General features: G+C 36.5%; 1 protein-coding gene and 1 non-coding gene across 2 annotated transcripts; both read left to right on the top strand.

Moving 5' to 3' along the window:
• Positions 1-1,178: 1,178 nt before the first annotated feature.
• TRNAM-CAU (transfer RNA methionine (anticodon CAU)) lies at positions 1,179-1,264 on the top strand. Its single transcript is given in 2 exon segments — positions 1,179-1,216; positions 1,229-1,264. It is a non-coding gene; the product is annotated as a tRNA-Met (tRNA).
• Positions 1,265-17,215: 15,951 nt separating this feature from the next.
• On the top strand, positions 17,216-18,966 carry LOC120081839 (extracellular ribonuclease LE-like). The gene is made up of 4 exons (XM_039037012.2): positions 17,216-17,412; positions 17,509-17,664; positions 18,194-18,392; positions 18,483-18,966. The coding sequence occupies exons 1-4, from the start codon at positions 17,308-17,310 to the stop codon at positions 18,704-18,706; spliced, it is 684 nt and encodes a 227-aa protein (XP_038892940.1). The 5' UTR covers positions 17,216-17,307; the 3' UTR covers positions 18,707-18,966.
• Positions 18,967-19,390: the final 424 nt, after the last annotated feature.

The following is a 19,390-nucleotide window of genomic DNA, read 5'->3' as shown; positions in this document are numbered from 1 at the left end:
TGAAATATATTTATTTATTTTAAATTATTTATTTATTTATAACACCACATATAATATGTTATGAGACCAAAGCTCAAAGGGATCATAGTATATTGTTTCACAAGATCTCACTTTTAATTCATAGAAGGGATGAAACATATTTTTACTAAATTTTAAATTTAGTCCATCATGATTAATTTTAATCTTTTGTTTATTAACAAATCTTAAATTTAGTCAATCAAAGTTAATTTGAGCTTTTATATTTTTAATAAATCTTAAATTCAAATTTTTAGATTTTTTTTTTATAGTCATCAAAATGACATTTTTTTATTTTTAGATAAATCTTAGTCCGTCAAAGTATAGTTATCAAAATGACATTTTTTTATTTTTTATTTTTTTACAATATACCTTTTAGATTTTCAATTTCATGTTTTTTCCTATTATATGCAACCATGCATTTTAAGGAGCTTTAGAAAATTTTCTCTTAAGTCTCATATTTTTAATCTTTTTTATGTGACAAGAATGATTTATCTACACTAGATTCGAGTTGTGTTCGTGATCATGGTAAGATAGGAGATGACATGAGTTGGTATAGTATCAAAACAATCAAGTATTTAATGCTGTGTGATCCAAATTCCAATTTTTTTGGATTTGATCAAAGGATTTGTTATTGAATTTTTGGTTATGGGCTCTATTGTCATGTAAGGCGACGTGGAAGAAAGTTGAAGGTAAAAGTGGTATGAACTAGATTTTAAGAATCATAAGTGCACGTTGTAAGTTCATGTTTAGTTCTTTTACTTTTTTTTTTTTTTAATGAAAATATGGGAGATTGAAGAGGGGAGACAGTCAACCCATAGATTGTTATAATCTCCAATCCTTATTAATCTTTGTCCAAGTCGTCTCATAGAAAGGATGTGAACTTACTGACGGTGAAATCAGTTCTCAATGAGATTCCAATGTGTTTTCATTGGTTTGACTCGTGGGCTATGAGTTGTGTTTTTATTTATGAGTAACTCATTTTTTTATAATGTCTAGTTTGTCTTGTTGTCAAGGATAAACCTATTCTTGTGATTTTAGTTTATTCATGGTCTTAAAAAAAATTAAAATGTTTAAAATATTAATTTCGATTTTTTTGTATAATGGGTCACAAAATATAATTACATTTTAAAAAAAAGAATATGGTGATCTCTGTTCATATAGGGGTGGTGGCGCAGTTGGCTAGCGCGTAGGTCTCATAGCTTGAAGAGTTATCCTGAGGTCGAGAGTTCGAGCCTCTCTCACCCCATTATTTTTTTTACGAAATAAAATGAAAGAGTGATTTTAGATTAAATTATCTGAAAAACGTTTGGTGATTGATGAACTAGGGTGTGGCCGTGGAAATGTTAAAGGATGCCAACGGCGATTGGTTAGGAGAAGAATTGATGGATTTCGCTTGACGACATTGTTTTGGCCTTTTCATCCTCTCAGTCTGTTTGAGAAAAACGTTGTCAAACAATAATTTTTGGTTGAATTGAAGAGCATCGAAGTGGAGTGAGGAAATAGGAGAAATTGTTATAATCAACACCCAAATTTTAATCTTTTCGAATTTAACATCCTTTTAGAAAATTCATTGAGATAATTGTTTTCAGTCTATCTAGATCGATTACCGAAATTTAGATAAAAACTTCATTTTGCATCCTATTGAATGTTTTTAGCCTTCTCGGTATAATCTTGGACATGATTGACACCGATATTCTATATATTTTCCAATACTTATTATTTTTTTTTTTGCAAAGTTTGATACTCTCAAAATTTAAAAATCACAACACAATCTGTTGGGAATGCGGCCAAAGTCTTGATCATGGGTAGGGATGACAACTATCTTCATTGGTATGAGGTTTTTTAGGGTAAAACCAAAAGCAAAACACATTTGTTGGGGTTTGCCAAAATATTAGAAGTGCAATTTGTCCCACATCGGTTAAATTAAAGAATGAGAATGAGCTCCAAACCTAGTTGGAGAGTGGGAAAAATTGCTCTTATAATTGGGATCCGGGAGAGAATTGTTGTAACATCCTGCTTTTTTTTTTTTTTTTTGTAATTAAGTTTTTTTTTAATTATTGTTGGCTACTTGGATAAATTATATGAGATTTATGTTTTTTTTTTTTTTTACCAAGCTAAAATATGATTTAATTGTTTGGAATTAAATGAGTTTTATTTTGGCTTGTATTTTGGGAGATTTGGTTATCTATCGAGATAATTAAATGTGTATATTAGATTTTTTTTAAGGAAAAGAAAAATATATATATATAAGTTGGGAGATAATTAAGGAATTTGTTTTTTAAGGGAAAATGAAGAGTTTAATTTGGTTATATATATATTTGTGGAAAGGTTAAAGAAATGAGAAAAGGAAAAAGAAAAAAAAAAGTAAATTTTCTTTTTCTCTCTCTCCACACGCAAGCAGCCCCCTTTTCTCTCTTTCTTCTTTTTTTTTTTCCTTCCAACCCTAACCGCCGCAAGAAACCTCACCTCATCGTGACCTCCTCTCCAGCGCCGTTGCAAACAGCCTCACCTCGCTGTTCCGTCGACGCCGCGAGCAGCACCGCCAACCTCGCCGTTCCGTCAACGCCGCGAGCAGCGCCGCTAGCCTTGTTGTTCCGTCACCGCCGCAAACACCACTGTCTCACCACTATGCCAGTCGACCACCGCTCGCCTCGCCGACGTCAGCCCCGCCGTCCAGTTTTGCTTCTACCACTGTTCGCCCGCCACTGCCTTTTTAAGATTGGGTAAGTTTGGATTGTTTTGGGCAAAGTTTGGTGTTGAGTCTTTTTAAAGTGCCTCTTGGTGTTGGAAACGATTTTAGTGTTACCCATTGTGTCGACTTTCGGGATTTGGATTTCGAGGCGTTGCTAACAAAGAAAGGACCATTCTTTTCATCAAAGAGTTTCAGTTTTGGTAAGTTTTGTGTAAACTGGTTGGTTATTCTTTTGGATTGAGAGTAATAGTGGAAAAAAAAATAAGTTATTGATTTTGGAATTAATTCTTGATCAAATTGGCTACTTGAATCAAGTTTTGGAATTTGTCTTGGATCAAGCCACAACTTTGGGTTGATTCAAGTTTTCCAAAGGTTTTAAGGAATTATTTGCTTGGAATTTTGTGACAAAATTGAGGTAAGTGATACTATTACTAGTGCCTTCGTGCCAGGCGATCTAGATTAGACCTATCAAGTTACTTGGTTGACTCTGGAGCATGATTTTGTTTCATATTATGTTTTGCTAGTTGCATGGTGGTTGCAAGTATTATGAGCATGTTAAAATTATGATCAGTACTGATATTATGTATGTGATGCATGAATAGACCAGTAGAGCGGTTTATTGTCTTGCCTTGACGTGTGTTATTACTATGTTTGATGGTATGCTTACAGGCCGCTAGACATGCGTGAGCCGACAGGTTTACGTTCATGTTACTTTTATTTTCATGTTTCATGTTTTGACGGTGTGCCTACGGGCCACTAGACATGTGTTTCAAGGCAAGATAGTACGTCTTTTGGTTTTCCTTTCGTCATCAAAAACCGATGTAACTACATGAGCCACGGGCTATTTTTTTTTTTTTTTATTTGCTCATGGATGCATAGTCTGATCCCGGTAATGGGATCACTTACTGAGTATTTTATACTCAACCTTTATCCTTATTTTTTTTTTCAGGTAAGGGCAAGGACACTCGAGCGACTGATAAAAGGAATCTGTGATAGTGCCAAAGGAACCAGAATTCGCTTCCGCATTTGATTGTTTATATTTTTGCATGTTTTGTTTTTATCCATTCATGGATTTATCATAATTTAATTAATTTATTTATCTATTTATTTATTCATTTTTTTTATAAATTGTTTCTTGTTAAAAAGGATGCCCGGGTTGAACAATTTAAGATTTTGAGATATGTTAGAACATTTTTTTATATATGCTTAATGCAGTTTAAGATTATGATTATTTTCTTTAATTTACTTTATTTTTATTAATGAGAACATTTATGTATGCATGCAGTAATGATTCCCATTTTAGTAGTCCTAGAAGTGGGGTTGTTACAGTTGGTATCAGAGCCCGTGTTTTGGGGTTCTGTAGACTGACTTATTATGTAAGTCCAGATTTTTCCTTTGGAAAAACGGATTCTTTGTCGTCGCCAGGTATGTCCTTTATGAAAAGTATTTAGAATAATATGCACCCGAGTTAATAACATTTTGATTGCAATTGATGTGTTTTGTGCTAGTAAGGAAAGTAGTTAAGGGGTGGTTGCGAATAACTATCAGGAAAATGGTTCGTGTTAGAGGAAGAGGCAGTCATAGGGTTACCGGAAAGGGGCGTGTTCCCATAGAGCAGAATCCGTCAGTTCAGGATCAAGATCCTCATGATGAGGATCCACAAGTTCAAGATGCACAAGTTCAGGACCCTCCGGTACCAGAGGATTTCTGCCGCCTAGGGAACCCTCAGGGTCAGGGTGGCCGCGACCCGGACACAAAGTAGAGCTCAGCACACGGCCATGCCACCACAGACGCAGCCCACCCCCATCGCTCCAGCAGAGGTTACCGATTGGGCTGCCACTATTGGGGAAGCAGTTACATCAGCTGTGTTAGATAAGGTAAAGGACATTCTGGACGAACGACTGGCTCAGTTTGCCCAGTTCCATCAGACACCACCACCACAGGATCAGGTGCCGCAAGTCCAGACTCAAAATATGATCCAGAACCAAAGCATGTCAGGATTTTCGGTAGAGGCCAAGCATTTGCGAGATTTCAAGAAGTATAACCCCAGCACCTTCAATGGGTCACTAAAGGACCCTACCAACGCAGAATTATGGATATCCTTTATTGAAACGATTTTTCGTTATATGAAATGCCCAGAAGACCAGAAGGTGCAGTGTGCCGTTTTTATGCTTTCTGACAAGGCTCAGATCTGGTGGCAGTTGGCAGAAAGGATGTTGGGTGTAGGAGGGGATCCAGTGACTTGGGAGCAGTTTAAGGAGCGCTTTTACGCGAAGTACTTCTCGGCCAACCTGAGGTACAATAAGCAGAGGGAGTTCTTGGAGCTGAGGCAGGGACACAGGTCAGTGGAGGAGTATGACCAGGAGTTTGACGCCTTATCCCGTTTTGCCCCGGAGTTGGTCGCCACCGAAGCCATGAGGGCAGAAAGGTTCATTCAAGGCCTAAAAGAAAGTATACGAGGTATCGTGCAAGCATTTAAACCAACCACTCATGTTGAGGCACTTCGTTTGGCAGCCGAGGTGGACCCACAGTCAGGAGATGAGTTTTCACTAGTATTTGGGGCGGGACCTTCCTCAGGTCAAAAGAGGAAGGCAGATCAGAAGGATTTCAAGCCTCACCCCCATCAGAAGGTTCAAGGTTCAGACAGATCGCTTCGTCATTTTAGGCAGCAGGCTGCCGAGACGGGTGCAGTGGAGAGGATGCGACCGGTGTGTAGCTCGTGTGGACGACGTCACTGGGGTCAATGTTTGGCAGGCACCGGAGTTTGTTTTCATTGCAAGCAGAAGGGGCACTTGTTAGATAGATGTCCTACTAGAGGCATGTTCGGTCTTGGGAACTAGTTTGTAGGCCGTGATCAGAGGATTTCGGGTAAGCCTCAGCATCAGCAAGGTCGTGTTTACTCTACCACTCGAGAAGAGGTCGAGAAAACAGGCACTGTTATGACAGGTACGCTCCCAATCTTGAAGCATCTTGCGCTAGTATTGTTTGATTCGGGTTCGTCCCATTCATTTATATCATCGCTGTTTGTTAAGCATGCCATGTTAGAACTAGAGCCTTTACACTTTGTGTTGTCGGTTTCCACTCCGTCTGGAGAAATTATGTTAGCAAAGGAGAAGATAAAAGCATGTCAGATTGAAGTGGCGAGTCATACCCTGGATGTGACTTTAGTAGTCTTGGACATGCGGGATTTTGATGTGATTTTGGGCATGGATTGGCTAGCTGCTAACCATGCCAGTATAGACTGCTCTCGCAAGGAGGTGATCTTTAACCCTCCCACGAGAACCAGCTTTAAATTTAAAGGGGCGGGGACCGTGATTTCTGCCATGAAAGCCCAGAGGTTGCTTAACCAAGGTACCTGGAGTATCTTAGCTAGTGTCGTCAACACTAGAGAGCCTAAAGTCTCCTTGACTTCAGAGCCATTAGTACGTGACTACCCGGATGTCTTTCCAGAAGAACTCCTAGGTCTGCCGCCGCATTGGGAGATAGACTTTGCTATCGAGTTGGAGCCAGGCACAACTCCTATCTCGAAAGCTCCGTATAGAATGGCCCTAGCAGAACTGAAGGAACTCAAAATTTAGTTGCAAGAGTTGTTGGATAAGGGTTTCATACGCCTTAGTGTGTCCCCTTGGGGTGCGCCGGTGCTGTTTGTGAAAAGAAAGATGAGTCATTATGGCTCTACATTGACTACAGGGAACTAAACAAGGTGACTATAAAAAACAAGTATCTGCTTCCCAGGATTAATGATTTGTTTGACTAGTTGCAGGGAGCTATAGTGTTTTCTAAGATTGATCTTCGGTCGAGGTATCATCAGTTGAGGATAAAAGACAGTGATATTCCCAAGACAACTTTTTGTTCGAGGTATGGACATTATGAGTTCGTCATGATGTCATTTGGGTTGACGAACGCTCCTGTAGTATTCATGGACCTGATGAACAGGGTGTTTAAGGAATTTCTTGACACCTTCGTGATAGTCTTCATAGATGACATTTTGGTTTACTCCAAGACAGAGGCGGAGCACGAGGAACATTTACGAAAGGTTCTAGAGACCTTGAAGGCGCAACAGTTATATGCTAAGTTTTCCAAGTGTGAGTTCTGGTTAAAGCAGATGTCCTTTCTAGGGCATGTGGTGTCCAAGGAAGGTGTATCTATTGATTCTGCAAAGGTCGAGGCAGTCACGAGTTGATCTCGTCCTACCATAGTTGGAGAGGTACGTAGTTTCTCGGGGTTGGCGGGCTATTATCGTCGTTTTGTGAAGGACTTTTCCCGTATAGCCACCCCTCTGACCCGGTTGACCAGAAAAGGAGCTTCTTTTATTTGGAGTAAAGCTTGTGAGGATAGTTTCCAAGATCTCAAGCAAAGGTTGGTTACGGCCCCAATTCTCACCGTATCAGATGGAATAGGTGGTTTTGTTATTTACAGTGACACCTTCAAGAGAGGTTTGGGGTGCGTGTTGATGCAGCAAGGTAAGGTAGTTGCTTATGCCTCCCGCCAGTTAAAGAACCATGAACTGAATTATCCCACACATGATTTAGAGTTGGCAGCTGTTGTTTTTGCTTTAAAAATCTGGAGGCACTACTTGTATGGCGAGAAGATACAAATTTTCACTGACCATAAGAGTTTAAAATACTTCTTCACTCAGAAGGAGTTAAACATGAGGCAATGTAGATGGTTGGAGCTAGTGAAGGATTATGATTGCGAGATTCTGTACCACCCAGGAAGGGCAAATGTAGTGGCGGATGCTCTAAGTAGGAAGGTAGCCCATTCAGCAGCCCTTATCACCAAACAGAGTCGTTTATGTAAGGACCTTGAGTGGGCTGAGATAGCAGTGGTGGTAGGGGAAGTATCTGCGAAGTTAACACAATTGTCAGTACAACCAAGTTTAAGCAGAGGGTCATTATTGCTCAACGCAGTGATCCTTACTTAGTTGAAGTAGCGCAGCACGTGAAGACGAGACAGGGTGGTGAGTTCTTCTTGTCAGCAGATAATGGTCTTACTTTTCGAAGACGTTTATGTGTTCCGGCAGATAGTGACCTCCAGAATGATCTGTTATGGGAAGCTCATAACTCCCCATTTTCAATACATCCTGGCAGTACCAAAATGTACCAGGACCTAAAACGTTGCTACTAGTGGAATAACATGAAAGTGGAGATAGCAGAGTTTGTCAGTAAGTGCTTGGTGTGTCAGCAGGTAAAGGCCCCAAGACAAAAGCCAACAGATTTGTTGCAACCTTTGAGCATACCAGAATGGAAGTGGGAACATGTCTCGATGGACTTCATTGTAGGTTTTCCGCGAACAGTGAAGGGTTTTACAGTAATTTGGGTTATAGTGGATAGACTTACAAGCTGGCACATTTTATTCCAGGGAAGTTAACATATCCAGTAAGTAGGTGGGCCCAGTTGTATATGAAAGAAGTGGTAAGATTGCATGGGGTACCAGTGTCCATTGTGTCTGATAGGGACCCTCGATTTACCTCCAGCTTTTGGAAGAGCCTTCAGGTAGCATTGGGTACACGTTTGGATTTCAATACGACTTTTCACCCAAAAACTGACGGTCAAACTGAGCATTTGAACCAGACCCTGGAGGATATGTTACGTGCTTGTGCACTAGAGTTTGCAGGGAGTTGGGACTCTCACCTGCATTTGATAGAGTTTTCCTATAATAATAGTTATCAGATAACCATTGGTATGTCACCGTTTGTGGCCCTTTATGGGAAGAGTTGTAGGTCACCCGTATGCTGGGATGAGGTTGGTGAGCGAAAATTACTAGGACCTGAGTTAGTACAAACCACGAACGAAGCAATATAGAAGATTAGGGCCCGAATGTTGACGGCTCAAAGCAGGCAGAAGAGTTATGCTGACGTTAGGCATACGGACCTGGAGTTGGAGGTAGGTGGAAAGGTGTTTCTGAAAGTGGCACCTATGAAGGGAGTGTTGAGGTTTGGCAAAAGGGGTAAGTTGAACCCTCGTTTCATCGGGCCATTTAAGATCTTGGAGCGGGTTGGCCCTGTAGCATACCGACTGGCCTTGCCCCCATCTCTTTCTGCAGTTCACAATGTTTTTCATGTTTCCATGTTGAGGAAGTACGTAGCAGACTCATCTCATGTTGTGGATTATGAGCCTTTGCATTTAAATGAGAACCTGAGCTACGAAGAAGAGCCCATTCGAATCCTGGCCAGGGAAGTGAAAGTTTTGCGTAACAAAAAGATAGCTTTGGTGAAGGTTCTTTGGCGAAATCACCAGTTCGAGGAAGCAACGTGGGAGCACAAGGACGACATGAGGATGCATTATCCCGAGCTTTTTCAGGATTAGAATTTTCGAGGACGAAAGTTTCTTAAGGGGGGTAGAATGTAACATCCTGGTTTTTTTTTTTTTGTAATTAAGTTTTTTTTTATTATTATTGTTGGCTACTTGGATAAATTATATGAGATTTATGTTTTTTTTTAAGCTAAAATATGATTTAATTGAGTTTTATTTTGACTTGTATTTTGGGAGATTTGGTTATCTATGGAGATGATTAAATGTGTATATTAGATTCTTTTTTTTAGGAAAAGGAAAAAATATATATAAGTATATATATATTTTGGGAGATAATTAAGGAATTTGTTTTTTTAAGGGAAAAGGAAAAGTTTAATTTGGTTATATATATATTTGTGGAAAGGTTAAAGAAAAGAGAAAAGGAAAAAGAAAAAGAAAAAAAGTAAATTTTCTTTTTCTCTCTCTTTCCACATGCAAGCAACCCCCTTTTCTCTCATTCTTTTTTTTTTTTTTCCTTCTAGCCTTAGCCGCCGTAAGCAACCTCACCTCACTGGGACCTCCTCGCCAGCGCCATCGTAAAGAGCCTCACCTCGTCGTTTCGTCGACGCCGCGAGCAGCGCTGCTAACCGTGCCGTTCCGTCGATGCCACAAGCAGCGCCACCAGCCTCGCCGTTCCGTCGCCGCAGCAAGTACCACTGTCTCGTCGCTGTGCCAGTCGACCGCTGCTCGCCTCGCCGACATCAGCCCCACCGTCTAATTTTGCTTCTGCCACCGTTCGCCCGCCACTGCCTTTTTGAGATTGGGTAAGTTATGATTGTTTTGGGCAAGGTTTGGTGTTGAGTCTTTTTAAAGTGCCTCTTGGTGTTGGAAACGATTTTAGTGTTACCCATTGTGTTGACTTTCGGGATTTGGATTTCGAGGCGTTGCTAACAAAGAAAGGACCATTCTTTTCATCGAAGAGTTTCAGTTTTGGTAAGTTTTGTGTAAACTGGTTGGTTATTCTTTTGGATTGAGAGTAATAGTGGAAAAAAAAATAAGTTATTGATTTTGGCATTAATTCTTGATCAGATTGGCTACTTGAATCAAGTTTTGGAATTTGTCTTGGATCAAGCCACAACTTTGGGTTGATTCAAGTTTTCCAAAGGTTTTAAGGAATTATTTGCATGGACTTTTGTGACCAAGTTGAGGTAAGTGATACTATTACTGGTGCCTTCATGCCAAGCGATTTAGATTAGACCTATCAAGTTACTTGGTTGACTCTGGAGCATGATTTTGTTTGATATTATGTTTTGCTAGTTGCATGGTAGTTGCAAGTATTATGAGCATGTTAAAATTATGATCAATACTGATATTATGTATGTGATGCATGAATAGACCAGTAGAGCGGTTTATTGTCTTTCCTTGACGCGTGTTATTACTATGTTTGACGGTGTGCTTACGGTCCGTTAGACATGCGTGAGCCGACAGGTTTACGTTCATGTTACTTTTATTTTCATGTTTCATGTTTTGACGGTGTGCCTACAGGCCGCTAGACATGCGTGAACCGACAGGTTAACGTTCATGTTATTATTATGTTTGACGGTGTGCCTACAGGTCGTTAGACATGCTGGGTCGACGGGTTCACATTCATGTTATTATCATGTTTGACAGTGTGCCTACGGGCCGCTAGACATGCGTTTCAAGGCAAGATAGTACGTCTTTTGGTTTTCCTTTCGTCATAAAAAACCTGTAACTACATGAGCCACGGGCTATTTTTTTTTTTTATTTGCTCATGGATGCATAGTCTGATCCCGGTAATGGGATCACTTACTGAGTATTTTATACTCAACCTTTATCCTTATTTTTTTTTCAGGTAAGGGCAAGGACACTCGGACGACTGACAAGAGGAATCTGTGACAGTGCCAAAGGAACCAAAATTCGCTTCCGCATTTGATTGTTTATATTTTCGCATGTTTTGTTTTTATCCATTCATGTATTTATCATAATTTAATTCATTAATTTATATATTTATTTATTCATTTTTTAATAAATTGTTTCTTGTTAAAAAGAATGCCCGTGTTGAACAATTTAAGATTTTGAGATATGTTAGAACACTTTTTTTATATATACTCAATGCAGTTTATGGTTATGATTATTTTCTTTAGTTTACTTTATTTTCTTCAATGAGAATATTTATGCATGCATGCAGTAGCGATTCCCTTTTTAGTAGTCCTAGGAAGTGGGGTTGTTACAATTGTTCTATGTAATTGTATCAAAATTTTAATTTCTTTCTGGTGGGCCGTGTTTTTTCTCCAAGTTGGGAGTTTTCCACATAAATTCTTGTATTTTTAGTTTTATTGTTTTCTTTTGATTTCTTTATTATTTTTTTGCTTATTCTTGCGGTAGAAATGAGAGGTTTTACCCAACACAATCAACCGAGATGCCTCCGAAAAATTCATTTGGATAATTAGTAAATCCATTTTTAAATTTGAAAAATTGGATAATTGTAGAAATAGAAATTAGGAAAAATATATGAAAAATTATGTAAGATTTGATATGAGATTTGGTAAAACTAATTGAATTTGGAGTAATTTTGAAAAGATATTTAGTAGAAGATTTGGACATATTACATAATATTTGGAAAAATTAGTAGAATCTCAATGTAATCCTGTAGGATATTTCATCGAGAAAGTCCAAAACAATCGGTAAGATGAACAAAATGTTAATTTTTTATTCAAACCTTGATGGTCAATCTCGCCCGGATAAAGAAATACTATTTCCATGAATTTTCTTGCATGATGTTAGTTTTAGAAGAGGGAAACATTTAAAGATTATTTCTGACAATTTCGCAGAAAATAAAGTATCATGGTAGTTATCACTTGATTACATATGGTAACTAAAAAAAAAGTCCATTGATGATAGTCTAATCTTAATTGCAATTAAATACAAGAAAGACACCATTACTTTCACATTTTTCCATATTTAATATAAAAGTTTACAATTGATAGAAGTCTACTAGTGATAACTGTCGATAAATTTTTACTAGTTTAGACATTTATATAGCCATTTATAGACTTCTATTATTATTGAATTGTATGTCCTAAAACTCGCAATTTGTAAAGATGAAATATATTCTATTTGCAATAAAGATGTTTTTGAGGTTTATTCAATAAAATTGTTATTGAATGTGTAAATTGCACTTGTAAAGCCTAAATCCAATAAACTAATGAACCCCTGGCTATAACATGAATACTTGAACTTTATGTGAAGACATAAAAGAATATCAGGTTTGAGTATATAGCCAAAACGGTCTATAAGTATAAGGATAGAGTTGGGTACCTTATCTTGGGGATACTACGAATGTGACTGGTTTTGTATTTGATACAAACGATGTGATCCCGAAATCATTCATGTAGAGTCATGCGAGTGGAGACATCCTATGCAAAATATGTTTGCATAAGACTGGACCGTGAAATAGTCACTTTTCTTTATAACGTCGTTTACTGTTAAAACTGACTATTTCAATCTGATGACCTAAGGTAACTCGATCTCAATCTTGAGCTAACTATGAACTCCTATTTATTTGGGATTATCCTTTAATCTTCATGAGTGAGAGTGGCTCAACATCGTTGCTCAATAAGCCTTCCATTTTAGGGTTAAGACTAGATAGATAGCTGGAGACATAGTCCTGCAAGATGAATTTCACTCCTACCTGGTTTCAGGGTTAGCAGATAGGTTGTGCCCTTAAGTACTGACTCCTATCCTTGAACAAAGGGCCCCACTCTCTGAATAATTGAGAAGGGCTCGGTTTATTGGCAGGTTCATAAACCAATGGTTCATTAGTGGATTAGTGAAAACTTGGGGAGCAAGATGTATTTGAAGGAACCGAGTTCCCATGGAAGCGTGTGAATGCCTTGCATTTAGATATTCGTTTCTTATGGAAACAAAAAGGGTAAAATAAAACATCCATTTGTAGGATAAACTTTCCTACAAAAATATAAGCATGCTAGAAAAGAGGAAGAATGGAAAAAATCAAAACTCACCTTTATTGATTCCTTTCGCCTTCCTCTTCCACCGTTATCAACGATCTCGAACTTCTCCAAGAAGAAGAACACGCCAACAAAGCTACCTTGCTATTCTCTAGAATTTCAAAGAACTTGGTGTTAGGGTTGATGCCCTAAACCTCATCTGATTCTATAGTTTGTAATTGTAATGTACAAATATTTTATTTATGTAACAAAATATTTGATGTTTTATTTCAAACTTAGTTGCATTAACCGCAAACCAATAAACTAACATCTAGGGTTATCTTATAGTTTAAACATGTATGAAGAGACATACGAGTGGATCATGTTTATGTGATAACCTAAATGATCTGTAGTAGATGGATAAGGCTGGATACCTTATCCTGGTAATATTATGAGTATGGTCCACTTTATAGATGTTATAATTGTTGTAAAGTGCTACAAATGATCTGACCCTGATCATTCATGTGGAGACATGTGAGTGTGGATATTCTATACAAAGGAGTTTGTATAAGACCGAACCACGAAATATTTACTCTTATTATATAACGTCGTTCATAATAGAGACTTACATTTCACCAGGATGGCCATAGGTAACATGACCTGAATCCTGCCTATGAGGGCACTTCTTTGGAGAATGAGGGACTATATACTCGTGTAAGGCTCTAAGAATTTGATTCTTACTAGATACACTGATTCTAATTTTCAGATTGATGTGGATTCTAGGAAATCTACTTCAGGATCATTATTCACTCTGAATGGAGGAGCTATAGTATGGAAGAGTATTAAGTAAAGTTGTATTGCTAACTCTGCCATGGAAGTAGAATATGTAGCTGCATGTGAAGCAGTCAAAGAAGCAGTTAGGCTTAGAAAGTTCTCGATCAATTTGGAAGTGGTTCCAAGTATGCATCTGTCAACCACCCTCTAATGTAATAATAGTGGAGCAGTTGCAAACTCAAAAGAACCAAGAAGCCATAAGTGCAGAAAACACATCAAGCACAAGTACTATCTCATTTGAGAGATAATACACTGATGAGACGTGATCGTCATGCAAATAGCCTCAAAAGACAATTTAGCTGATCTGTTTATGAAGCCCTCATGGCTAAAGTGTTCGAGGGTCACCTAGTTGGATTAGGACTATGAGATTCATAAATTTAGGGCAAGTGGAAGAATTCGTAGGTATATAGATGTCCTAGTTTATTGTATTTTTTCTTTTATTCTCAACATTGTATATATTTAAACCCACTTGAGTTTGAGTCCAAATGGGAGTTTGTTAGGTTATATGTCCTAAAACTCATAATTTGTAAACTTTAAACATATTTCTATTTTTTAATAAAGATATTATTGAGATTATTTCATTAAAGTTGTTATGGAACATATAAATTGCATTTATAAATTCCTAAATCCAATAAACTAACAAATCCACGGCTATAACATGAATACTTAAATGTTATGTAGAGACATAAAAAGGATCAAGTTTAAGTATATAACAAAAACGGCCTATAAGTATATGCATAGGGTTGGGTATTTTATCTTGGGGACACTATGGATGTGGTCCGCTTTGTATATTGATACAAACAGTGTGATCCCAAAGTCGTTCATGTGCAGACATAAATGGGATCCTATGCAAAAGATGTTTGCATAAGATAGAACCACAAAATAGTCACTTTTCTTTATAACGACCGTTTACTGTTAAAACTGACTATTTCAATTCGATGGCCTAAGGTAACTTGATCTAAATCTTGAGCTAATTGTGAACTCCTGTTTATTCGAGATTATCCTTTAATCTGCATGGGTGAGAGTGGCTCAACATCGTCGTTTAATAAGCCTCCTATTTTAGGGGTAAGATTAGATAGATTGATCGAGACATGGTCCTGCAAGACGAAATTCACTCCTATCTGTGTTAGGATTAGCAGATAAGTTGTTTCCTTAAGTACTGACTCTTGGTTTTGAACAAAAAGAGGTCCACCCTCTTTATGGCTAAGAGAGACTTGGTTTAAACGTAGGACCATAAACCAATTGTTCATTAAAGGATCAATGGAGACTTAAGGAGCAAGATGTATTACATGGGTAAAATGGTAATTTTGACCTAGTTGTAAATACAAACAACCTATGAAGGATTGACTTACTGATTATGGTTAAATCAGGTGGATAGAAATATATCTACAATGAGGAGAGTGCAACTACTTAGCATAGTGGAGTGTCTTGGTAGTTAACGAACATTGATTAATTCGGTTTAAAGAGTTTAACCAATTAACCTCAAATCGTTGGAGCTCATGATCTGTAGGTCCGTTAGGTCATTCTACTAGCTCGTAAAAGGATCAAACCATAGAATAACATGTTGAGAGGATTTGAAACGTTCAAATTTAATTTAGGGTTTGGATTATTATATTTGATATAATTAATTTTTAATTATCGAATTAAACATAATAGCTTTTAGAGACTTGAAAATATTTAAATTAGATTTAAATATTAATAACATGAATTGGGATTCATTTTTTGAATTAGGTGTTTTAATAATTTAATTAATTAAACTTTATTTATTTATTTAAAAATTTTAAATTTATGAAATTAAAAATATATAACTTAATTTGATTAAATTATAACTAAATTAAATTAGATTAAATTTCATTTTATGAAAATAATATGAAATTTCATTTAAAATTAAATTCTAACTCAAATACCTAATCCTAATTGAGTAGAATTTTAAGTGCCAATGCCACACTAAAGTCTTTTTGCATGTTCAAGTTACTTGAATACAAGTTAATTTGAATGAATTTTGTTCATACAATTTGAATTTCATTTGTGAAATTTTCTGGAAAAATTTCATTCACTCTAACTCTTAGTTTCCACCCAAATCTCCCTCATTTTGGATCCCACAATCCAATCCAAAGTCTGGGAATAGTAGAAAAGTTCCTTGTGGTGTTCTACAATAAGTTGTAGATAAGAATTTATGGGTAGATTGCATTGATTGGAGGATTCATCAAAGGTTGTATTCTACAAACCTTATTCCTTTTTTTTTTTTTTTTTTGAACATGCTTACTAATTCTCTAAAATTAACGTAATTAGAGTGTTTAAGATACAAATCTCTTCATCATGTTGAATGTCAACTCTAGCAGTTTACTGTTAAAACTGACTATTTCAATCTAATGACTTAAGGTAACTCGATCTTAATCCTGAGCTAACTATGAGCTCTTATTTATTCGGGATTGTTCTTTAATCTACATGGGTGGGAATGGCTTAACATTGCCTCTCAATAAGCTACTTATTTTAGGGGTAAGACATATTAAATAGCTGGGGATATAATCCTACAAGATGGAATTCACTTTTACTCGATTTCAGGGTTAGCAGATAGGATGTTCCCTTAAGTACTGACTCCTAGCCTGAACAAGGGGCCCCACCCTCTCTATGACTGAGAGGGACTCGGTTTATTGGTCGGATCATAAACCAAATGTTCATTAGTACATCAGTGGAGACTTAAGGAGCAAGATGTATTACGGGGGTAAAACGATAATTTTGATCTAGTTGTAAATACGAATAACTTGTGAAGGATTGACTTACTGATCATGATTAAATCAAATGGATAGAAATATATCTACAGTGAGAAGAGTGCAGCTAGTGGGCTTTAGTGGAGTGACCCGATAGTTAACGAATGTTGGTTAATTTGATTAAAATAGTTTAGCAGATTAATCTTCTCTTGTGAAGCTTATGATATGTAGGTCTATTAAGTCCCTCTACTAGCTCATAAATGGATCAAGTAGATCAATACAAAATTATAATGGTAAAGCATAAGGGGTGGTGGTGCAGTTGGCTAACACGTAGGTCTCATAGTTTAATTTATTCTGAGGTCGAGAGTTCAAGCCTTTCTCACCCCATGTTTTATTACTTTATTTTGTTCTTATTTTATATGAATTTTTTTAAAGCAAATTATACAAAAAAATTTCTGTGCAAACTTCACCCGAGATTTATTAATAATCAATGAACAGTGTGAATCCAAATGTATTTTCTTTCAATAAGTTTTTATTGAAAAAAATTATGTTTTGGTGTGAACCTTTTGACTTCCATTGCAAGAGAAGGTCAATACAAAGAGAAAAATCCAAAGACAATATTTTAAATTTAAATCCACACACAACTATAATAAAACAAAAGAAAATTTTGACCGACGTGGAGAAAAATAAGAAAATCATAATATGAACGTTACAACTTTAAATGTAGCCCAAAAAATGGCAATAAGTTTGTATCCAGCGGATATTCCAAAAGACACATCATATTTGCCTCTTCCTTCCATTTACGTCTCTATAAAATGAACCAACCAATGAAATTTCCCTAGCGACCAGCCATGGGTTTCTTCACTCGCTTTGTTCTCATCAACCTTGTCATTTTCCAATGCTTTTCACTCCTCTGTTTTGCCCAAGATTTCGACTTCTTCTACTTTGTTCAAAGTGTAAGTATTGAACAGACTAGATTATACCAAATAATGTTGTAATCTGATTAAAGATTAAATTTTTACTCGCTTTGTGTTTCTTGTGTATTATTGTAGTGGCCTGGTTCTTACTGTGACACTGGAAGAAGTTGCTGCCATCCACAGAGTGGAAAACCAAGTGCTGACTTCAAAATTCATGGGCTTTGGCCTAATTATAACGATGGCACTTACCCTTCTAATTGTGACTCATCCAACCCCTTCGATCGAACCAAGGTATTTAAAGTTATCTCCCACTTGCTTCTTGCTTCTCTTCATTTTCTTTGGCTGTGAAAATCAATTGTTAAATTTTTGGTATAGTATTCATTTGCTACCCCATTAGTATAAATAATTGTTTGCAACGTGAGGTAAAACATTTCTATTGATATTAGACATTTTGGATAATTTTAAGAGGTCAGAAGTCACAATTTGTTAGGTGTAAATAAACATAATTTTTAAAAATATTTTTAATTTTTTTTATTAGAATATGATACACAAACATTATATATTATGATATGTAGAAGTATTAATTGATTTTATTGTCTCTATCCATAATCACTTATAGAAATTTTTTTAAAGATACAATTTTATAATTTAGTTCTTGTTTGATAATTATTTATTTTTTCGAAAAGTTTGTTTTCTCACATATTCAAATTCATATTCTTAGCCAACTTTGTTGAAAAAAATAGTTAATTTACAAAAGAATTTTAAAAATATTGTCGTGAGTTAAATGATCATGAAACGATGCTAATTTTTTGTGATACAGATATCAGATTTGATGGGCAGCATGCAGAAGAATTGGCCATCACTTGCCTGTCCAAGCAGCGACAGCACAAAATTTTGGGCACATGAGTGGAACAAACATGGAACTTGTGCAGAATCTGTTTTAGACCAACATGGATATTTTGAAACCACTCTCAACCTTAAAAACCAAGCCAACATCCTCCAAGCTCTTCGAACAGCAGGTAATCCAAAATCATGTTCAAAGTTAAGCCCATCATAAAAATCGAGTAAAAGTTGTAAAATTGAATAATGGGGTTGTGTCTTTTTCATAGGAATAAACCCAGATGGAAGTTACTACAGTTTGAATAAGATTAAGAGTGCCATAGAACAAGGAATTAAGCTGAGCCCTGGAATAACTTGCAATGTGGATGAATCAGGCAACAGTCAGTTGTATGAGATTTACTTGTGTGTTGATTCGTCTGCCTCCAACTTCATTGACTGCCCAATCTTCCCTGATGAAAATTGTGCTTCTTCTGTTGAGTTCCCCGAATTTTAGGGATTTGATCCTCTTTTGTTTGTGTTCTCTCTAGTTGCTTTACATTTCTGTTTTCTTTGTGATTTTGACCACATTTGTTCATGTTGTTATTAAAAATGGTTTCCCCGTTCGATTTTTCAACCATGTTTTCTTTTAGTTTTCGTGGAAGAGTCGAAAATCGGGTGTAAAACTAGCTGGTCAGCCCATTAATTCGATAAAGTTGTCAAATGTAAACACTTTTATCAAATTATTGAGTGGACTGTGACTCCATAATATGTCTACTGTTATACTTTTCAACTACTGTGGTGGTGTCTCCCAATGATTCCATCCTTGATTGTCGTCTTTCATATGAATGGATGGTGTCTTCCAAAAAAAAAAAAAACAAAAAAACAAAAAAAAAAATAAGTTATCATTTGGTAGTAATTTGTTTTTTGATTTTTGGAAATTAATTTTATTTCCTTTCAATTTTTTATTATATTTTCATTTAATTCACAGAGTTGTATTTAACTAAATTTCAAAAACAAAAACAATGATTTTTTAGTTTTTAAAATTTGACTTAGTTTAAAACATTGGTATTTTAAAATAGATAACGAAATAAAGAAATTTAAAGGTGAAAATGGCGTTTATATATGAACTTAATTTTTAATTTAGGGGTAAATATCAATCCGTTCGGATCGACTTTCGACCAAACCGCCACCGAACCGA

This window comes from Benincasa hispida, chromosome 7 (genome assembly GCF_027475165.1).
Source record: "Benincasa hispida cultivar pf3 chromosome 7, pf3_genome.v1.1, whole genome shotgun sequence".
NCBI classification, from domain to species: Eukaryota; Viridiplantae; Streptophyta; class Magnoliopsida; order Cucurbitales; family Cucurbitaceae; genus Benincasa; species Benincasa hispida.
This window is presented reverse-complemented; position numbering and strand designations above follow the sequence as displayed.